This window comes from Pan troglodytes, chromosome 10 (assembly GCF_028858775.2).
Source record: "Pan troglodytes isolate AG18354 chromosome 10, NHGRI_mPanTro3-v2.0_pri, whole genome shotgun sequence".
Lineage (NCBI taxonomy): Eukaryota > Metazoa > Chordata > Mammalia > Primates > Hominidae > Pan > Pan troglodytes.
The window spans coordinates 113,887,745-113,911,091 of NC_072408.2; the positions used below are offsets into that span (position 1 = coordinate 113,887,745).

At 42.1% G+C, this 23,347-nt stretch overlaps 1 protein-coding gene across 4 annotated transcripts in view; it reads right to left on the minus strand.

The window, feature by feature from the left end:
- CRY1 (cryptochrome circadian regulator 1) overlaps positions 1–15,518 on the minus strand; it is a 103,257-nt gene extending 87,739 nt beyond the window's left edge. For 2 of the 4 annotated variants that reach the window (XM_509339.9, XM_016924107.4), the window contains exon 1: positions 14,421–15,518. In XM_509339.9, the coding sequence (XP_509339.2) occupies positions 14,421–14,578 (158 nt within the window). In that variant the 5' untranslated portion in view covers positions 14,579–15,518. The remainder of the gene's footprint in view (positions 1–14,420) is intronic. The other 2 variants (XM_054663501.2, XM_063787091.1) reach the window with 1 other exon arrangement.
- Positions 15,519–23,347: the final 7,829 nt, after the last annotated feature.

Here is a 23,347-nt window from a genome sequence, read left to right on the forward strand (position 1 = left end):
CTCACCTACATATGGTCTATTTCTGTGTTTCCTAACTTAATGTCTAATTGTCACAGAGGCACAAAGTATGAGGATCTTACACTCTACTTTCTCCCTCACCCTCCTCCTCTGTGAAACTGTGTTTTCCAGGCAGTCACCTAAGCTTTTCATTGTACCTCTACAGGCTTCCTCTTATATCTTCCCCTTCCTCATAGCCTTTCCCCTTGTTTAAGCCTATATTATCTTTCACTTGAACTGTTGATAAAGTCTCCAAACTAGTATCTTGACTCTCTCTTCTAACATTCACTCAGCTACTAAATTTATATTTCCCCAAACAAGGGCAGCTTTTCTGAACTATTCCCACTTATCTGAGTTCTTATATAATAGGCAACAATGTTGTTTTAGGATATCCACCTACTTCCTACTCATTTTACTTCAGTTACTTCAGTTCAGTCAAGCTGATTCCACCAGTGAAGCACACTTCAGCTAAGACAATCATAAACTCATGATGACTAGTTCAGAAACTGGCCCAAAAGAGCCAATGAAGTGCCATAAGACTTTTGCTGAGACTTCTGGGCCAAAGGTGTATGCTTTTTGCTGAGATAAATGCCGTCGTTATTGCTATATTTTGCCACCAGAGGACAGCCTATTTGAGAAGTCAAGGCAGAATAAGTGAAGTTCAGAGATGCAAAAAGAAATGTGATCCTGGTAACATCTTCTGAGTCCTGGTATCAAGAGATGTCCAAAGCCAGTTTCCCTTAGGTTATTCAATTACATCTACCAATAAACTTTCTTTTTGCTTAAGCCTGTTTGACTCAGGCAACCAACTAGCAAACAAAAAAGTACTAAACAACATCTCCTATCTTTTCATGCACCATATGACTCAGCTACATCAACCTCCTCACCACTATCAGAATACTGTGCCTTTCCTTAAGCTATACTTTCAGTCTGGAATTTGCTTCTCTCTGCTTGGAATTCCCTTCCCTCCATGCCTTGCTTATTAAGATCCACTTTACACTTCAAGTTTCAGTTTAAATGCCTCAGTGAAATAATCACCAGAGACTAGAAAGAAGCAGAGGGCCAGATTACACAAGGATTTGAAACCATGCTATGGCTTTTTGAACTTTAACCTAAGGGTAAAGAAATGTCATTAAAAGGTTTTAAAGCATAAATGACGTGACCAGATTTGCAATTTTAAAAAGATCACTCTACTTGCTGTGTAGAGAATGAATTAGAGAAGGGCAAGGGGGACAATGATTTGTAAGCTACCCAAACAACCTAGGCAAAGAGAATGGTGATATGGGCTAAAGAGACAATGGAGAGGGAAGAATGTATTTATGTAACTATTTTATTTCTGAATAAATCTTCCTCTGTACTATAAACTCCCTGAGGGCAGAGAAATTATCTGTTGACTATCATGCTATCCACAGAAATTAGCAAGTAATTGGCACACAGTAAGGACTCAAATGGGCAAATGGAAGTATCATTTGTGAAGACAGAAAACACAGGAAAACTCAGTTTGGGGTTTGTTTGTTTTTGTGCAATAGAGAAGGATGAAGATGAACTCTGTTTTGGACAAGCTGAGTTTGAGGTAATGTCATATATTCAAGCAGGCAAATGGGTATATATGATACATACAAACACACACACATGTCCGGGGATCAGGAAAGAGATTTGCGCTGAAGACACTAACTTGAGAATTCCAGGCATAGACGAGTAAATGGTAACGGACTTTATGAGAAGAGATAAGATTGCCTAGAAATATGTGAAATGAAAAGAGGGTGGAGATCACAGACCTCAGGCGCATTTAAAGGTTGAACAGAAAAGGAGAAGCTAAGGAAGAACACAAATAGCGCTGGCAGGAAAGCACAGAAGAGTCCTTTAATAAAGCCAAGGGAAGAAGAGGAAGGTGTGGTCAAATGTGTCAAACATTGTTAAAAAAAAATAAAAAAGAAAAAAAGAAAAAAGTCAGGGAATGGGCAGATTTAAAGTATCCTTTGGATAAAAATAGTTTTGGTAGAGTGGGTGGGAGTGAAGCCGGACATGCCTTAGTTTGGAGTGGGTTCAAGGGTAAGTAGAATATAAAGAAATGAAGTCAGCCACTATTAGACATCTTGCTCAAGAAATTGGCTACAAAGAAACTGAGATACATAGTTGCAGGAGTGGAACACAGTCAATGCTAAGTTCTGTTCCTTTGTTGTTACAGGTTGTGTATGTTTTACAGAATTTGATCTTAAGCATGTTTAAATGTTGATTGGAGGCAACCTAAAAAGAAGAACAAGTAGAAGAAAAGGTAAGAATAAATATAAAAAATGAGCAAAGTCTTTGAAATGGAGCACAGAAGAAGAAACTCGTTTTGAAAAGAGACAGCAGTATCTCTTCCACTGAAGTTGTATACTAGAAGAACTAGTAAGGATGTAGGCACATTTATAGATTTGGTTACTGAAAATTAAGAGAGCTTACAAGTTATAGCTTCAAATGTGTAATGAACATGTTGAAGTTTAAATTCTAAAACAAATCTGTTCATTGAGAATTTTTTCTAAGTTATGAGTTTAAGATAGACATTAACATATAAATTATATAAAGTAGCTGTCCCATCCCTCAACCTTAGATTTATAAGAAAAATTAAAACAATATTTAATGCCTACTATGTATAAGCCACTATGCTGTGGAGAACACAAAAAGGCTCTTTCCCCAGATACATGTATAGCTTGTTTCCTCTTCCTTTAGGTCCCTGTTCTCACATTCTGCTTTATTTCTCTCCATTGAATTTACCACCACCTGATATATTATTTTTGTCTTACTGTCCGTTTTCCCCCCACTGGAACAGGGCAGCAACTTTTTCTGTTTTATTCAATGCTGTATACCCAGCATCAATAATACTGCCTATAATGGATAGGGATACAAAATAAACTTTTGATTTAAGAGGCAACTTCTCTTCAGGAAGGTACTATCTGTTAAGTGAGAGAGAGATTATATACAGAATATATCCCTGCTATGGTCTGAATGTCTATGTTCCCCCAAAATTCATGTTAAAACCTAACCCTCAATGCTACAGTATTAAGAGGCGGGGTATTTAGGAAGTTCTTTGGTCATATGCATTGTACTGTCATGAGAGGGATTAGTGCCTGATATAGTTTACATATTTGTCCCCTTCAAATCCCATGTTAAAACTTGATCTCTAATACTGCAGATGGAGCCTAGCAAGAGGTATCTGAGTCATGGGGACAGACAAAGACAAAAAACTGGTACCAGGAGTGGGGGGTTGCTATAAAGATATCTAAAAACATAAAAGCAGCTTTAAAACTAAAGCTGCTTAGGGGTTGCAATCCTAGTCTCTGATAAAACAGACTTTAAACCAAAAAAGATTAAAAAAGACAAAGAAGGGCATTACACAATGGTAAATGGATCAATGTAACAAGAAGAGCAAATTATCTTAAATATATATATGCACCCAAAACAAGAGCACCCAGATTCATAAAGCAAGTTCTCGGAGACCTACAAAGAGACTTAGACTCCCACACAATAATAGTGGGAGACTTTAACACCCCACTGTCAATATTAGATCAATGAGACAGAAAATTAAGAAGGATATTCAGGACTTGAACTCAACTCCAGACCAAGCAGACCTAGTAGACATCTACAGAACTCTCTACCCCAAATCAACAGAATATACATTCTTCTCACACCACATAGCACTTATTCTAAAATTGACCAATAATTGGAAGTAAAACACTCCTCAGCAAATGCAAATAACAGAAATCATAATAAACAGTCTCTCAGACCACAGTGCAATCAAATTCAAATTCAGGATTAAGAAACTCACTCAAAACCACACAACTACATGGAAACTGAACAACCTGCTCCTGAGTGACTACTGGGTAAATAAAGAAATTAAGGCGGCCGGGCGCGGTGGCTCACGCCTGTAATCCCAGCACTTTGGGAGGCCGAGGCGGGCGGATCACGAGGTCAGGAGATCGAGACCATCCTGGCTAACAAGGTGAAACCCCGTCTCTACTAAAAATACAAAAAATTAGCCAGGCGTGGTAGCGGGCGCCTGTAGTCCCAGCTACTAGGGAGGCTGAGGCAGGAGAATGGCATGAACCCGGGAGGCGGAGCTTGCAGTGAGCCGAGATCGCGCCACTGCACTCCAGCCTGGGCGACAGAGCGAGACTCCGTCTCAAAAAAAAAAAAAAAAAAAAAAAAAAGAAATTAAGGCAGAAGTAAGTAAGTTCTTTGACACCAATGAGAACAGAGAGATAACATACCAGAATCTCTGGGACACAGCTAAAGCAGTGTTAAGAGGGAAATTTATAGCACTAAATGTCCATATCAGAAAGCAAGAAAGATCTAAAATCGACACCCTAACATCACAATTAAAAGAACTACAGAAGCAAAAGCAAACAAATTCAAAAGCTAGCAGAAGACAAGAAATAACTAAGATCGGAGCAAAACTGAAGGAGACAGAGACACGAAAAACCCTTCAAAAAAATCAATGAATCCAGGAGCTGGTTTTTTGAAAAGATTAACAAAATTGATAGACTCCTAGACAGACTAATAAATAAAAGAGAGAAGAATCAGATAGACACAATAAAAAATGATAAAGGGATATCACCACTGATCCCTCAGAAGTACAAACTACTATCAGAGAATACTATAAACACCTCTATGCAAATAAACTAAAAAATCTAGAAGAAATGGATAAATTCCTGGACACATACACTCTCCCAAGACTAAACCAGGAAGAAGTCACATCCCTGAATAGACCAATAACAAGTTCTGAAATTGAGGCAGTAATTAGTAGCCTACCAACCAAAAAAAGCCCAGGACTAGATGGATTCACAGCCAAATTCTACCAGAGGTACAAAGAGGAGCTGGTACCATTCCTTCTGAAATTATTCCAAACAAAAGAAAAAGACGGACTGCTCCCTAACTCATTTTATATGAGGCCAGCATCATTCTGATACCAAAACCTGGCAGACACAACAAAAAAAGAAAATTTCAGGTCAATATCCCCAATGAACATCAATATGAAAATACTCAATAAAATACTGGCAAACCGAATCTAGCAGCACATCAAAAAGCTTATCCACACGATCAAGGCAGCTTCATCCCTGGGATGTAAGGCTGGTTCACCATATGCAAATCAATAAATGTAATCCATCATATAAACAGAACCAATGACAAAAACCACATAATTATCTCAACAGATGCAGAAAAGGCCTTGGACAAAATTCAACACCGCTTCATGCTAAAAACTCTCAATAAACTAGGTATTGATGGAACGTTATCTCAGAATAATAAGAGCTATTTATGACAAACCCATAGCCAATATCATACTGAATGGGCAAAAGCTGGAAGCATTCCCATTGAAAACTGGCACAAAACAAGGATGCCCTCTCTCACCACTCCTATTCAACACAGTATTGGAAATTCTGGCCAGGGCAATCAGGCAAGAGAAAGAAATAAAGGGTATTCAAATAGAAAGAAAGTCAAATTGTCTTTGTTTGCAGATGACATGATTGTATATTTAGAAAATTCCATTGCCTCAGCCCCAAAACTCCTTAAGCTGATAAGCAACTTCAGCAAAGTCTCAGGATACAAAATCAATCAGCAAAAATCACAAGCATTCCTATACACCAATAATAGAGAGTCAAGTCACGAATGAACTCCCATTCACAACTGCTAGAAAGAAAATAAAATACCTGGGAATCCAACTTACAAGGGATGTGAAGGACCTCTTCAAGGAGAACTACAAACCACTGCTCAAAGAAATAAGAGAGGACACAAACAAATGGAAAAACATTCCATGCTCATGGATAGGAAGAATCAGCATCATGAAAATGGCCATACTGCCCAAAGTAATTAATAGATTCAATGCTATTCCCGTCAAGTTACCATTGACTTTCTTCACAGAACTAGAAACAACTACTTTAAATTTCATATGGAACCAAAAAAAGAGCCTGTATAGCCAAGACAATCCTAAGCAAAAAGAACAAAGCTGGAAGCATCATGCTACCTGACTTCAAACTATAATACAAGGCTACAGTAACCAAAATAGCATGGTACTGGTACCAAAACAGATACATAAACCAGTGGAACAGAACAGAGGCCTCAGAAATAACACCACACACCTACAACCATCTGATCTTGACAAAAACAAGAAATGGGGAAAGGATTCCCTATTTAATAAATGGTGCTGGGAAAACTGGCTAGCCATATGCAGAAAACTGAAACTGGACCCCTTCCTTACACCGTATACAAAAATTCACTCAAGACAAATTAAAGACTTACATGTAAAACCTAAAACCATAAAAACCCTAGAAGGAAACCTAGGCAATACCATTCAGGACATAGGCATGGGCAAAGACTTCATGACTAAAACACCAAAAGCAATGGCAACAAAAGCCAAACTTGACAAATGGGATCTAATTAAACTAAAGAGTTTCTGCACAGTGAAAGAAACCATCATCAGAGTGAACAGACAACCTATAGAATGGGAGAAAATTTTTGCAATCTATCCATCTGACAAAGGTCTAATATCTAAAATCTACAAGGAACTTAAACAAATTTACAAAAAAAAAAAACCCATCAAAAAGTGGGTGAAGGATATGAACAGACACTTCTCAAAAGACATTTATGTGGCCAAAAAACATGAAAAAAAAGCTCATCATCACTGGTCATTAGAGAAATGCAAATCAAAACCACAATGAGATACCATTTCATGCCAGTTAGAACAGCGATTATTAAAAGTCAGGAAACAACAGATGCTGGAGAGGATGTGAAGAAATAGGAACGCTTTTACACTGTTGGTGGGAGTGTAAATTAGGTCAACCATTGTGGAAGACAGTGTGGTGATTCCTCAAGGATCTAGAAACAGAAATATCATTTGACCCAGCAATCCCATTACTGGGTATATACCCAAAGGATTATAAATCATTCTACTATAATGACACAGGCACACGTATGTTTATTGTGGCACTGTTCACAATAGCAAAGACTTGGAACCAACCCAAATGCCCATCAATGATAGACTGGATAAAGAAAATCTGGCACATATACACTGTGGAATATGAAGCAGCCATAAAAAAGAATGAGTTCATGTCCTTTGCAGGGACATGGATGAAGCTGGAAAGCATCATTCTCAGCAAACTAACATAGGAACAGAAAACCAAACATCGCATGTTCTCCATAAGTAGGAGTTGAACAATGAGAACACATGGACACGGGGAGGGGAACAGCACATACCGGGGCCTGCCAGGGGTTGAGGGGCAAGGGGACAGAGACCATTAGGACAAATACCTAATGCATGTGGGGCTTAAAACCTAGATGACAGGTTGACGGGTGCAGCAAAACCACCATGGCACATGTATACCTACGTAACAAACCTGCAGGTTCTGTACATGTATCCCAGAACTTAAAGTATTAAAAAAAAAAAAAAAAGCAAAAACTAAAGCTGCTTACAAGAGCTTAGAGAACTCAAAACAAAACAAAACAAAAACAAAAAACCTCATACACAAGAAAAACTTTAAAACTTTTTAGAGACTGGTTAAGAGGTTGTGACAAAAATGCTGATTAAAATATAGACAGTAAAGGCCACGTTCATGAGATCTCAAATGAAATTTTTAAAAACTAAAACAAAAAAATGGCCACATTATATGTTATGCTTGTTAACAAAAAACTTGGCTACATTGTATCCATGCCTAGGACTTTGTAAAAGGCTGAACTTAAGAGTAATGACTTAAGCTACCTGGCAAAAAAAAGTTTCTAAACAACAAAGCGTTCAAAAGGTGACATGGCTGCTTCTAACAGCCTACTATCAGATATGGGAGTTCAAAAAAAAGACAAAGTTAAAGCTAATAATTAAGAGAAAAACAGAGCATACAAATTTGAAAATTTTACAACCTAACCATGTGGTAGAGGGAAGTTTTCAGGAGAGAAATCCAAACTACCTAGCCCCAGGTACCAGGCCCTGACAGAACAGGTTGTTAAAGCAATTAATATGAATAAAAGAGAGCCAGTTGTTAACAGTCAAGACAATGGGGAAAAGCCCCCAAGACATTCCAGAAATCAAGGCTACCCCTTCCATCACAGGCTCAGAGGCCTCCTCGGGCAAAACGGTTTGGGAGGCCAGGCCCAGGGTGTTGCTGCCTTGTGCGGTCTTGAGATGCTACTCCCCACGTTCTGGCTGCTCTGGCTGCAGCCAGGGCTCAAAAGGCCCCAGGTACTGTCTGGACTGCCACTCCAGTGGGTGCAAACCATAGGCCTTGATGGTTTCCAAGTGGTGTTAAGTCTGCAGGTATACAGAATACAAGATCCATGGAGGCTTGGCAGCTTCCACCTAGATTTCACAAGATATGTCAAGAAGTCTGGGTGTCCAGGCAGAAGCCTGCCACAGCAGAGCTCCTACAGAGAGATTCTACTAGGCTGGTGCCAAGGGGAAATATGGGGTTAGAGTCCCCAGAGAGAACTCACTGTAGAGCAGCGGGAACAGGGGCACTGCCCTCCAGGACCCACAGTGGTGGCAGTCTAACTAAAGCCAAGAGAAGAAGAGAAAGGTGTGGTCAAATGTGTTAAATACTGTTAAGAAAAAGAAAAAGAAAGAAAGAAACAAAGAAAGAAAGAAAAAGAAAGAAAGGAAAAGAAAAGAGAAAAGAAAAAAAGAAAAGGAAAAGAAAAGAAAAGTCAGGGAGTGGAAAGATTAAAAGTATCCTTTGGATGTAAACAGCATACACCCTCAGCCTGGAAAAGTGACAGACATTAGACTCCAATCCATGAGAGCAGCCATGTGGGCTATGCCCAACCAAGCCATAGAGATGCAGCTGCCCAAGGTTTTGAGAGCTCACCTCTTGGACCAGTGTGCTCAGGATGTGGGAGGGAGTGGAAAGTGAGGAAGTGGAAAGATTAAAAGAATCCTTTGGATGAAAACAGCACACACCCTCAGCCTGGAGAAGTGACAGACATTAGACTCCAATCCATGAAAGAAGCCATGTGGTCTGTGCCCAACCAAGCCATAGAGATGGGGCTGCCCAAGGCTTCAAGAGCCCACCTCTTGGACCAGTGTGCTCAGTTACGGGACAAGAGTCAAGCGAGATTATTTTACAGCTTTAAGATTTAATGTCTGCCCTCGTAGGTTTCAGACTTGGGTGGGTCCCTTTTTGTTGGTCAATTTGTCCCTTTTAAAATGAAAATATTTACCCAATGTCTGTTCCACCATTGTATCTTAAAAGTAGATAACTTGTTTTTGATCTTACAGGTTCATAGCTATAAGGAATTTGCCTTGAGTCTCGGATAAGATTTTAGACTTTGAGTTGATGCTGAAACTAGTTAAGATTTCTGGGGACTTTGAAAGAGATGATTATATTTTACAATAGAAAAAAGAGGGTGGGCATGGTGGCTTACACCTATAATCCCAGCACTGTCAGAGGTTGAGGCAGGAGAATTGCTTTAGCCTGGGAGTATGAGACAGCTTAGTGAGATCTCACCTCTACAAGTAATAAAAAAAATTACCTGGCCATGGTAATGCATGCCTGTGGTCCCAGCTACTTGGGAGGCTGAGGTGGGACAACTGCTTGAGCCCAGGCGGTTGAGGCTACAGTGAGCCATGATCACGCCTCTGCACTCCAGCCTGGGCGACAGAGTGATACCCCGTCTCAAAAATAAAAATAAAAATAATAAATAAATAAATAAGACAAGATATTTGGGGGGCTAGAAGTGGAGTGATATAGTTTAGATATCTGTCCTTTTCAAATCTCATGTTAAAATGTTATCCCCAATGTTGGAGGTGAGAGGTGTTTGGAACATGAGATAAGATCCCTCATGAATGGCTTGGTGCTATCACGTAATGAGTGACTTCTCACTCTATTAATTAACAGAACAATTAATTATTAAAAAGAGACTGGTATCCCTCCCCTCTCTCTCTCGCCATGTGATATGTCAGCTCCACTTCCCCTTCCATCATGATTAAAAGCTTTCTGAGGTCCTCACCAGAACCAGAGGCTGAAGCCATGCTTCTAGTAAAGCCTGCAAAACTATGAACCAAGTAAAGCTCTTTTCTTTATAAATTACCCACCCTCAGGTATCCCTTTATAATAACACAAACAGACTAAGGGAGTGCTCTTATAAAAAGGGCTGCAGGAACTTGTTTACCCCTTCTGCCATGTGAGGAGACAGAGAAAGCATCGTCTATTCAGCAGAGACACTGAATCTGCTGGTGCCTTGATTCTGGACATCTTCCAAAACTGTGAGAAATAAATTCCTGTTGTTTATAAACTACCTAGTCTAAAGGTATTTTGTTATAGCAGCTCAAACAAACTATTAATAAAACAATACTAACATTCACAAATGAGGGCAGCAAATGCTAAGAGTGATGTGAGGAGCAACAGCAAAAAGTGGTGTAAGAGTTCAGAATACTGCTAATCATCCCAGCCAAGCACAGAGTTGTACAATCATCCATCACCTTCTAGAACAGTTTCATCATCTCAAAAAGAAACCTTGTGCCCCTTAGCTATCACCTCCCAACTCCCCAGCTTCCCCAGTCCTAAGGAGCCACTAGTCTGCTTCCTGTCTCTATACATTTGCCCACTGTGGACATTCCATATAAACAGAATCATATAACACATGGAATTTTGTGACTGGCTTCTTTCGTTTAGTTTGTTTTTAAGGTTCATTCATACATGTAGCGTGTATCAGTATTTCATTCCTTTTTATGGCCAAATAATATTCCATTATATGGATATACCATATTTTGTTTACCCATTCATCAATTGATGGCCATTTGGGTTGTTCCCACCTTTTGGCTATTATGAACAATGCTTCTGTGAATGTTAGTGTATAAGTTTTTGTATAGGATAATTTTTCTAAGAGACGCGAATTTTCATAAAGCTTGTAAATTTACCCAAATCAAAACATGTTATTCTGAGACAATGTCCTTCAAATTTTTTGTTGTTGTTGTTTGTTTGTTTGTTTTTTAAGAGATAGGGTCTCTCTGTGTCACCCAGGCTGGAGTGCAGTAGCCCATTCATAGCTCATTGCAGCTTCCAACTCCTGGGCTCAAGTGATTCTCCTGCCTCAGCCTCCTGAGTAGCTGGGATTGCAGGCATGAGACATTGAGCTCTGCCAAACTTTTTTTTTTTAAATATAAAACATCCTTTTTAAATGAAAGGATGGCAATATCAAAAAGTGGTTTTGTTAATGTGCTTATTAGGCAAAATACTATTTAAAATTTTGCTTTTCTGTTAAATCCAAAAGTCTAAAAAGTGTTGATCGAAGAAAATACAAGATAGCTTCTAAAGAAAACTAAGAGGGTTTTCCCCCTGGAGTTGAAATCACATATTGTAAACAGCAGAAAATGAAATACATAAGCCAAAAGGTAGATCTTGCCAGGCTAAGGAATTTGGGCATTATCCCATAGTCAATAAGTAAATTAATAAAGCTGTTTAAATATAAAATTATTGACTCCAAGATATCACTATATTCAACAAACAATAATTGAGCTACTACTATATAAAAAGCGCTGAATTTGGTACTATGAGTGATTCCAAAAAGACTTTTGCCTCTGACACTACCAAAACCACTCCAGATAAAATTCCAAATGACCTAAAATTGCTAAATCCAATTTTTATTTTTCAGTTCTCCTGTTGACCTATCAGTAGCATCTGACGTAAGTAAAACACTCTTCCTTGAAATACTTTCCTTCTTTCTTTTTTTTTTTTCTTTTTTTTTTTTTTTTTGAGACAGAGTCTGGCTCTGTTGCCCAGGCTGGAGTGCAGTGGCACGATCTCGCCTCACTGCAACCTCTGCCTCCTGGGTTCAATCGATTCTCCTGCCTCAGCCTCCTCGAGTAGCTGGGATTACAGGCATGTGCCATACGCCTATCTAATTTTTTTGTGTTTTTTACTAGAGACGGGGTTTTGCCATATTGGCCAGGCTGGTCTCAAACTCCGGGCCTCAAGTGATCTGCCTGCCTCAGCCTCCCAAAGTGCTGGGATTACAGGCATGAGCCACCATGCCTGACCAAAATACTTTCTTTACTTGGCTTCTAAGACACCATACTCTTCTGGGTTTTCTTCTTACATTACTAGTGGCTCCTTCGCAGTCTCATATGCTGGTTCTTTCACAGCTCCACAATTTATAAACATTAAGAGTATTCAAGGTTCAGCCCTTGCACCATTTGCATCTCTTGTCTATCTCATTTTATTAATGCTGTCAGTCTCACGGCTCCACTAGAATGTAGCTCCAACAGGGTGAGAATTGGGGGCTGTTTTGTTTATACTGGATCTCTAGCACCTAAAACAGTGCCTGGCATATAGTAGGTGCTTGACAAATATTTGTTCAATAAATGGATGGATGAATAAATGGCTTTATATATTATCTATAAACTAATGAATTCTCCAATTTATACTTCCTGCCTGGATCTCTGTCTTGAGCTCCAGATACATCCAATTGCCTATTTGCTATCTCCATTTGAATGTGTAAAATACATCTCAAACTTAACGACTTAATGAAAGAGAACTCCAATCACCCTCCCAATGGCTTCTCCAGCTGGCTTCACTTTCTTAGCAAAGTGTAGCCCCATCCTTCCAGTTTCTCAAGCCAAAAATTTTCTCAAACAGTAACTAAACTGCTACTATATAAAAAGCACTGAATTTTGGTGCTTTTTATATAGCACCAAACTATAAGTCCTTTTTTTTTTTCTTGCGACAGAGTACTCTGTCACTCAGGCTGGAGTGCAGTGGCACGATCTCAGCTCACTGCAACCACCGTCTCCTAGGTTCATGCGATTCTCGTGCCTCAGCCTCCTGAGTGGCTGAGATAACAGGCATGCGCCACCATGCTCACCTAATTTTTATATTTTCAGTATTAATAGAGACAGGGTTTTGCCACGATGGCCAGGCTGGTCTCGAACTCCTGGCCTCAGCCTCCCAAAGTGCTGGGATTACAGGGATGAGCCACCGCGCCCAGCCTAACTCCTTTTCTTTCTCTCTCACTACATATCCAATCTGCCAACAAATACCCTGTATTTTGCCTTCAGAATATAACCAGCATCTGTTTATTTCTCACCACGTCCACGATTATTACTATGATTCAAGCCGATATCATCTCTCACCTGGATGAATGCCAACAGCTTCTTAATTGGACTTCCTGCTTCTTGTCCACCTCCACTCCCCAATTCAGAACCACAAGCAGAAAAATTCTTTTCCAAACTTATGTCAGATCACATTACTTCTCTGCTCATAATCCTGCAGTTATTCCCATTTCACTAAGTAAAAACCCAAATCTTGAAAACTGCTTATAAGGCTCTCTTCAATCTGGCCCTAAGTCAACTCTGACCTCATCGTCTACTATTTTTCCCTCACTTATTCTGCTCCAGACATACTGGATTCTTCTGCTGTTCCTTCCAAAGGTCAAGCATATTTCTGCCTTTTCCCTTACTCTTCCCTTTGCCTGGAATGGTCTTCCCTTAGATATCTGCATCCCACCACCTCCTTCAGGTCTGCTCAAGTGTCACCTTCTCTGTGACTTTTCCCCCGATCATACTTAAAATTGCAACCCCATCCCTACCCTTGTATTCTTTATCCCTTTACTCTGCTCTATTTTTCTCCACAACACTTATCACCACCTAAAATACTACATATTTTACTTTCTGCTTGAAGACATGACTTTCTGTCTTTCACTCACTGCTATATCCCTAGCATTTAAATCAGTGCCTGGCACATGCTAAGTGATCAAGAGTCTATCTGTTGAGCTATGCTTTCATTTCCACCAGGGGGCCTAACAATCATGTAGCCTGGTGTTTCAGGAAAAGATCATAAAGCATCTCTAAGATTTCTTTCAGTGCTCTGATCCCTAGAAGGACTACAACTTGCCTAGAAAGAAAAACTGTGCTTTGTCTCGGCAACCACAAGGAGGAGTTGAGAAAAAGAACCGAGCAGAGAAACCAGATAATGCTGTTTCCCTTGCTTTTCCCACAGTAACCTCAAGGTGGAAGAACACTGGATCTGGAGCCTGCTGTACTGAATGAATGATTTTTCTCCATACTATGAGTTACCTAGACACAAACGTAAACAGGAAACATCACAATCCTTCCGAATGCCACAAAAAGGCCAAGGGAATCCATATACACTGGCCACTAAGGACAGGAAAGGTGTTTCTTTAACTCCAGCACTAAGAATTCTCCACAAATTCAGGGGAGGAGCTCCAGTTAGCACAGAAAGACACATAACTCACTGATGAAGACCGAGTGTTTCAGGTCGTCAGTACTCTTTGGCCAGAGAAGTATTAAGTCAATTCTATTTAATACTTAGGGCACCTAAAATTCGTAAGCGGTATAAGCAAGGCAGTCCCACGTCTAAATTCACAGATTTGGCGGATCGCATGGAATTCATTAACATCAGACTCATTAAACACCCAAATCCATTTCCCACGGGCTTGTGACTCACCGCCACCTGTTGATGCCCACATTGGAGGAGCCGGCGAACCAGGGGTCCAGGATGTAGACGCAGCGGATGGTGTCGGCGCCCTGAATGCACTCCTTCAGGGCGGGGTTGTCGTGGAGCCGGAGCCCCTTTCGGAACCAGTGCACGGCGTTCACCCCCATGCCGGGGGGCGCGGCGGGTCCTCCACGGAGAAATTCAAGGAAGGAGGCTCCGGCTCATAGCCGACACCTTCGCTTCCAAGAGAATTGCCTCACCCGGGGAGTAAGGAAAGGGCGGCAGAGGGGGGACAGGAAAAAATGACTCCGAGGAGGGGACCGGAGAAGGCGGGGGCGCTGGAGGCGCAGTGGGAAGATGAATGGAGGTTGCCTAGTCGGCGGAGTCCGGGTGTGACGCCCTTTAGGAGCCCGCGCCCGCCGCAACCGCCTGGAGGCGACGCATAACTTCGAGGGCCTCGGACCTCCGGAGCCTGAGCTAGTTCCAGGAGCTCGAGCCGCCACGACGGCCCGAGCCGGCACGGACGGCCCCAGGAGATTCGTCACGGAAACCTCGCCCCACCAAGGCGGCCCCTAAAGACAAAACGGCCCGCCCGAGGTGAGTCACCGAGGAGAACCGGAGGGGAATGAGCCCCTGTCGGCGACGCTGTCTCTCGGCCCGGGAGAAAGGACCGGGAACGGAGGCTAGAGGCGGTGGTCGAGGCCGCTGGACGGTTGCCGGCCGGTGACCGGTCCCGAGGCTGCCCGGGTGACTCTGCCGCCGCCGCCGCGTCAGCGGCCTCGGCCCCGCCCCCGGCTCCTCATTGGAGGGCGCGCTCCCCTCGTGACCACCGGCACCTCACGTTTCTGAAGTGTGTTTACTACACTGGCTCGGAGGGGGAATCTGCTCGCGCTTCGGTCGCTTTTGGAGGAGCGGCAGCCGCTTGATCCCAAACTTGTTGACCCTCGTCCACACGCTGAACTCACTGCCTCTGCCCCTTTCCTGTGCCGACTGGTGGCCGTCCCTTGGAGGCAAATCGCGTTGACCACAGGCCCCTTGTGAGGGAAGGCTTAGCCCCGCCCCCAGGGGCCATGAGCGGCCACCATTGGCCGAGGCTCGCTGAGACCCGGATGAGCACGGGGATGCGGGGAGCTTGCGGGCGCGCGCGCTGCTCCGTTAGGCGCGCGTGCGCTCTCGCTGCGTTCCAGAGGGTAAGGGGGCGGGGCCGGCGGGCAGGAGCGCGCTCGGCGATTCCTCCCGTGGGATTTGGGGAAGGCCTGGAAATTGTCCGGTTTCCTTCAGGAGCCAGTGGTGGAGTCGGGCGGAGAGTGAGGGGAGGATGGAGTGGAAGGAGGAGAGTGGGAGGCTCCACGTACATTTCAAGTCCAAACCATGTGCTTCAATCCTGCTTTGGCCAGAGAACCCTACTTTGGAGATTGTGGAGCTGTGCCCCTCCACTCTTCTGGCCCTTGGGTGCCTCCTCCCCCTTGTACATACTCTGGGGAAAAGGGTAATTGGCAGGACGGATGCCAGGCATTCCTGGACTTCCTGGAATTTTTTTAATACTAGCGATATATATCATCAACCTTTCACCCCTCGTCTCTTACATTTAATGTAGTTTACCGGTCTCTTTGAAACTGGACGTTTGTCTACTTTTCCAGCGACAGTGAACTGCAGGCCATGGCATCCCTTAGATACATGATGCCCTTAAATTCATTCAATGATTACTTTTTGAATGAACTAGGCACTGTTCAAAGCACTAGAGATACAGGAGATACTTAATAAAACAGACTAAAACCCCACCCCTCCTGGGGTTTACAATTTGTCTCTTAACCTTTGCTGTTTTTTCCTCTATAAAATACTCTTCTTTGGAATCCAGTACTCAATATTACCACCTTTGAGCTACCTAGGATATTTCTACGCATCCCTTTAGACTCAGATGAAATAATAACTAATTTCTGAAAGTATTCCTGATCCCTAGGGCAAATTTAGGACCTCCCTGGGTTCTCCAAGTATGTTTCTGTTACATCACTTTTCACACTACCGTGAAAATTAGTTGAAAAGTGCCCATACCTAGCAATACCAACTCAGTAATAGTACTTATTATCATAATAATGTGCCTCTGATCCCCTCCGAAGTGTGATTTCTCAAGGACTGGGTCTGTATTCAGTTTTGTTTTGTTTTTATTTTTTGCATCAACACCAGAACAGAGCCTGACATAGGCAAATGCTTATTTAATGAATGAATGAGTGAGTGAGTGAGTGCTGTTGGCCACCAGTGTGTTTGGCAAAGTTAAAAGAAAGAAGGAGATGGCAATTCTTATTGGTTGAATTGTGTGTCCCCAAAATCATATAACTCTCAATGACTATAAATGTGGCCTTATTTGGAAATAAGGTCTTTGTACATGCTCAAGTTAAGATGAGGTCATTAGGGTGCACCCTAATCCAGTGTGATTGGTGGCCTCATATAATGGAGAAATTTAGACACAGAAATACATATACATACAGGGAAAATACCATGTAAAGATTGGAACTGTGCTGCCACAAGCCAAGGAACTACTGGAAGCTAGGAGAAAGACCTGGAACAGATCCTTTCTTAGCACCTTCACAGGACTGTCGCACTGCTGACACCTTGATTTTGAACTTCTGGCCTCTAGAACTGCGAGACAGTTAGTTCCTATTGTTCTAAGCCTCCCAATTTGTGGTGCTTTTTTACAGCAGCCCTAGCAAACTAGTGCAGCAATAAAGTAAATTCAATACTCTAGAGAGCCAATCTGTCTGAATAGTCTTCCCTACTTCTGCTTCTGTTGCCACAAGAAGTATATATCAGCCTTTCTTTGGTTCTGTAAGAATACTTTTAAAATTATATATATGAATGATATGGTTTGGCTGTGTCCCCACACAAATCTCATCTTCAATTGTAGTTCCCATAATCCACACGTGTTGTAGGAGGGACCCGGTAGGAGGTAATTTAATCATGGGGGCAGTTACCTTCATGCTGTTCTCATGATAGTGAGTGAGTTCTCACAAGATCTGATGGTTTTACAGGGGGCTTTTCCCCCTTTTGCTTAGCACTTCTCCTTGCTGCCTCTATGTGAAGAAGGTTGTGTTGGCTTCCCCTTCTACCATGATGATCAGTTTTCTGAGGCCTCCCCAGCCATGCTGAACTGTGAGTCAATTAAACTTCTTTCCTTTATAAATTACCCAGTCTTGAGTGTGTCTTTATTAGCAGCATGAGAACAGACTAATATAGTAAATTGGTACTGGGAGGTGCTGCTATAAGGATACCTAAAAATATGGAAGCACCTTTGGAACTGGGTAACAGGCAGAGGTTGGAATGGTTTGGAGGGCTCATAGGAAGACAGGAAAATGTGGGGAAGTTTGGAACTTCCTGGAAACTTGTTGAATGGCTTTGACTAAAATGCTGATAGGGATATGGACAATGAAGTCCAGGCTGAGGTGGTCCCAGATGGAGATGATCTTTTTGGGAACTAGAATAAAGGTGACTTTTGCTATGTTTTAGCAAAGAGATCTGTGAAACTTTGAACTTGAGAGAGATAATTTAGGGTATCTGGCAGAAGAAATTTCAAAGCAGCAAAGCATTCAAGAGGTGTCTTGGGTGCTGTTAAAAGTATTCAGTTTTATATATTCACAAATAATATGGTTTGGAATTGGAACTTATGTTTAAAAGGGAAGCAGAGCATAAAAGTTTGGAAAATTTGCAGCCTGACAATGTGATAAGAAAGAAAAACCTATTTTCTGAGGAGAAATTCAGACCAGCTGCAGAAATTTGCCTAAGTAATTTGGAGCCAAATGTTAATCTCCAAGACAATGGGGAAAACGTCTCCAGGGCATGTCAGAGGTCTTCACAGCAGCCCCTCCCATCACAGACCCAGAGGCCTAGGAGGAAAAAATGGTTTTGTGGGCCAGGCCCAGGGTCTTGCTGCCTTGTGCAGCCTTGGGACTTGGTGCCCTGTGTTCCAGCTGTGGTTAAAGGGGGCCAACGTACAGCTCAGGCCATGGCTTGAGGGTGCAAGCTCCAAGCCTTGGCATCTTCCACATGGTGTTCAGCCTTGACAGAAGTCAAGAATTCAAGTTTGGGAACCTCTGCCTAGATTTCAGAGCATGTATAGAAATGCCTGGATGTCCAGGCAGAAGTTTTCTGTGGTGGCAGATCTCTCATGCAGAACCTCTGCTAGGACAGTGCAGAAGAGAAATGTAGGGTTGGAGCCCCATACAGAGTTTCCACTGGGGCACTGCCTAGTGGAGCTGTGAGAAGAGGGCCACCGTCCTCCAGACCCCAGAATGGTAGATCCACCGACAGCTTTCACCGTGCACCTGGAAAAGCTGCAGACACTCAACACCAGCCTGTGAAGGAAGCTGGGAGGGGGGCTGTGTCCTGCAAAGCCACAGGGGCATAGCTGCCAAAGAGGTGGGAGCCCACCTCTTGCATTAGCATGACCTGGATGTGAGACATAAAGTCAAAGGAGATCATTTTGGAACTTTAAGGTTTAATGACTGCCCTATTGGATTTCAGACTCATGTGGGGCTTGTAGCCCCTTCATTTTGGCCAATTTCTCCCATTTGGAATGGGTATATTTACTCAATGCCTGTAACTCCCTCCACTGTATCTGGGAAGTAACTAACTTGCTTTTGATTTTACAGGCTCATAGGTGAAAGGGACTTGCCTTGTCTCAGGTAAGACTTTGGACTTGGACTTTTGGGTTAATACCTGAATGAGTTAGGACTTTGGGGGACTGTTGGAAGGGTATGATTGTGTTTAAAAATGTGAGGACATGAGATTTGGGAAGGGTCAGGGCTGGAATGATATGGTTTGGGTGTGTCCCCACCCAAATCTCATCTTGAACTGCAGTTCTGATAATCCCCACGTGTTGTGGGAAGGATCCAGCAGGAGGTAATTTAATCATGGGGGCAGTTACCCCCTTTCTGTTCTCATGATAGTGAGTGAGTTCTCATGAGATCTGATGGTTTTATGAAGGGCTTTTCCCCCTTTTGCTCGGTACTTCTCCTTGGTGCCTCCATGTGAAGAAGGGTGTATTGGCTTCCCTTTCCACCATGGTGGTCAGTTTTCTGAGGCCCCCCACAAGCCATGCTGAACTGTGAGTCAGTTAAACCTCCTTCCTTTATAAATTACCCAGTCTCGGGTACATTTGTATTAGCAGTGTGAGAACATACTAATACAATGAAATCCCTGGGGAGGATCCCCTGAGCCCAAGAGTTAGAGAGCAGCCTGGGCAACATGGTAACACCCCATATCTACAAAAGATACAAAGAAATTAGCCAGGCCTGGTCCAGCTACTAGGGAGGCTGAGGTAGAAGGATTGATGTAGCTGGCAGATGGAGGCTGCAGTGAGCCAAGACCATGCCACTGCACTCCAGCCTGGGTGACAGAGTGAGACCCTGTCAAGGAAAGGAAAGGAAAGGAAAGGAAAGGAAGAGGGAGGGAAAAGAAAAGAAAAGAAAAGGAAAGGAAAGGAAAGGAAGAGGGAGGGAAAAGAAAAGAAAAGGAAAGGAAAGAAAAGGGAAGAAAGAAAGAAAGAAAAAGAAGGGGGAGGGAGGGAGGGGAAGGAAGGAAAGAAAGAGAAAGAAAGAGAGAAGGGGAGAGGGGAAGGGAAGGGAGGGGAGGGGAGGGGGATTAGGAAGGAGAGGGGGAGGGGAGAGGAAGAGGAGAGGAGGGGAGGGAAGGGAAGGGAAACCCTGTGTTCACTGTAAAGTGTTAAGCAAATATGGGTCATTTTTACTGATGAGGATAAGCCTTGGGTCATCACCACACTTAGCCTCCCCTCACCTATGCAGCAGATCTGGTATACAGAGCTGTGCCTTCACTTGGATTGCTTCATTATTCAGGGCCGATTATTGTACTTTTTAAAATACAATGTTTTGTGTTTCCTTTTAGGCAATTTGAAAGTAAGCAGATTGTGTCTAAAGACATAAGAATTGTTTTCAAGCATCCAAATGAAACAGTGGGAGGTGCAGAGAATATTGATTTGTATAGAGTTGACTTATGTTTGTGGATTGTTCATTCAATAAAGACAGGTTTTTTTTTTAAACAGGCAGCTGTGTGGGGGTGTGTGTATAACTTTCATTTAAACATAAAATGCTAATTTATTATAAAAGTGTCACTAGTGTCAACTGCACATTCCTCAAATACTGAAGGGTTTTTATGGCATATAAATGATTTAGGGGAGGAGGGTTACCATTTAATACTAGCTATGGCTTTTGAGCACCTACTATGTGCAAGCTTATTTGTATAGATTATTAATCCTAGTAATCTTAATTATGCAGTTTATTAATATTTAATAATTATTTAATAAGAATCTGTGCCCAGTTTGCTGTTGAAGAAACAGAAACTCAGAAACACAAATACATAGTCAAACCCGTTGAAAAACTAATACTGTTTTTGGATCCAAAACTCTTTCCTTAAAATATACCATCCCTCACTGACACACACACTCCCATTCTTTTCAGAGTGAATATTATGTATAAAGGGGGAAAGAAGAGGTGGAGGCCATTGTTAGGAATCATTTTTGAAATTCTGGTTGGCTCCAACATTGTGGTGGTAAGAGAGTACAGGACTAAGAGGAAGAGAGCAGTTTGTATCTCAGCTTGCCATTAAATTAGTTGATCATCTTGAACAAGTCACCCAGGTTTTCTTGGCCTAATTCATCTATAAAATGAGGGAACTGAACTACATGATTTCTAAGTTTTCTGTGCTATTTTAAAATTCTATGAACGTGACCCTGCTGTGAGCTCAGAAATATATGAGTCCTGTTAAAGGTTCTTTTAACTGCCAACAATGTTAGAAAAATCAATGTATCCTTGATTTCATGAACACTCTTGATAAAAGTGTGTCAGATCTCTAAATCAAAAGCCTGTGTTGTCTCTTGAACCCATCTTGCAGAGGTGATTTTTGGCATCTGTTAATACACAAATAATGAAGGAGTAGACAGTCTGTTCAGCTCGTTCAATCCTGATATGATGTGAATGTTGGCTGAGTATCCTTCACACTGGAGTCTTTGGGGGATTGAATTTAAATGTGTTAAAGGGTGATTTTTTTTTGAGACAGGGTCTCATTCTGTTGCCAACGCTGGAGTGCAGTAGCATGGTCATAGCTCACTGTAATTATTTTTTTAAAGGTAAGTTATGACTTTTTTATGAATATAAAATGAACATGTCAAAAATTTCACTTAACTCACTAATTAATGAAGGAACCCATATGATGTTACAATGGATTAAAAGGAGGATCCAAAGAGCAGTTACACAGATAGGCCATCATGCATTTAAAATGAATTTGCTTAATATATGTAAAACTGACTTCTTCCACAGAGGGGTAGGGGAATGGAGATCAATTGTACTTTCACAGGACAGCATTCATTTGCATGTCCAAGGACAGGATTTATTTGCATTGCTATCAATTATCTGCAATTTACAGAGTTATAAAATAGCTCAAATATGGCAAAAAAAAAAAAAAAAAAAAACTAAAATGATAGGCAGAGAATAACTTGAAGGGTACACTGGTCAAGAGACCTAGTAATCTTTTTCGACTATTTCAAGATCATCCAGAATTTTTTGCTAACTCTTCAGAGAGGTCCTCCATGTCTACCTATTCTTAAAAGGGTCTCTCTCTCTCTCTCTGTTTTTTTTTTTTGTTTGTTTGTTTGTTTTTTTTTTAGACAAGGTCTCTGTCATCCAGGCCATGGAGTGGAGTCGGGTGATCATCGCTCAGGGTCAATGCAGCCTTGACCTCCTAGGCTCAAGTGATCCTCCTATCTCAGCCTTCTGAGTAGCTGGGATCACCACCATGCACCAGCTATTTTTTAACATTTTTTTAGAGATGAGGTCTCCCTGTATTGCCCAGGCTGGTCTCCAGCTCCTGGACTCAAGTGATTCTCTCATCTCAACCTCCCAAAGTGCTGGGATTACAGACATGAAACACTGTGCCTGGCTAAAAAGGGTCCCTTCTTATTCTTTATCATAGTTGTCTATTTACTTTTGTAGTGGCACCAATTATGATCTGTTTTTGTTTGTTTGTTTACTTATTTATTCTCAGTCAACCTATGCCTGCTCCAACCCCAAATGCAAACTCCAGGAGGGCAGAGTATTTGTTATATCATTACTACTTGCTACAATGCCTCTTAATCCATTGTTCTTCTAGAGACCCTGCTAACACCCAATTGATCACATTTAACACTGCATTTCATCCATATATTGGTTATCAATTTATTGCCTCTCAGCTCCAAATTCATCTTTCATTACTTCCTCTCTGTTAATGGAACCAGGCCCTGTAAGGATTTCATGTTTGCCACTGGCACGATGCTAAACATTCTCAGTAGAGAGCATTGGAGGGAAACTACAGGAGGAAGGGGCTTCTCTTCCTAGTTCCGGTCTTTCTGTTTTCTTTTTCTTGTACTTATTTTGCCACTGACAAAGATGCCTTGGAGAGGGACATGCGGTAGCAGTCACTTCCGTCAGGTTTCACTGGAATCTCTGCTGGTGGATCCAGCGAGTCTTGCGGGCATCCCCACAGTTGGCTACCCAGCCTCAGTCCACCTGCATTCTGGGAAGGTGTTTCCTATGGCCACTCCCATCCATGTTTTCTGCCCTCTGGCCTCTACCTGGTGAATGTAGACCCCACCTGAGCTCAGGGAAACGCAGGCAACTTCTTCATTATCCAGTGGCTACAGCAATACATTCTCCAATGAGATCCGAATCCCACCCTTAGAGAGGATTCCCTGCACTCCCACTTCCAAGTTTGTCCTTTGTTGGGTATTCTCCCTCAGTACTTTTGAATATTCTTTAGAATTCCCCCTACACTTTTTAAATCAATCATCTGTTATAATTGATCATTCTATTTATTAAATATTTCCTGTTTGATTTACTGTGTGGTTTCTGTGTCTGAGTGGACACTGATTGATATAGTCCATGAACTGACCCAGT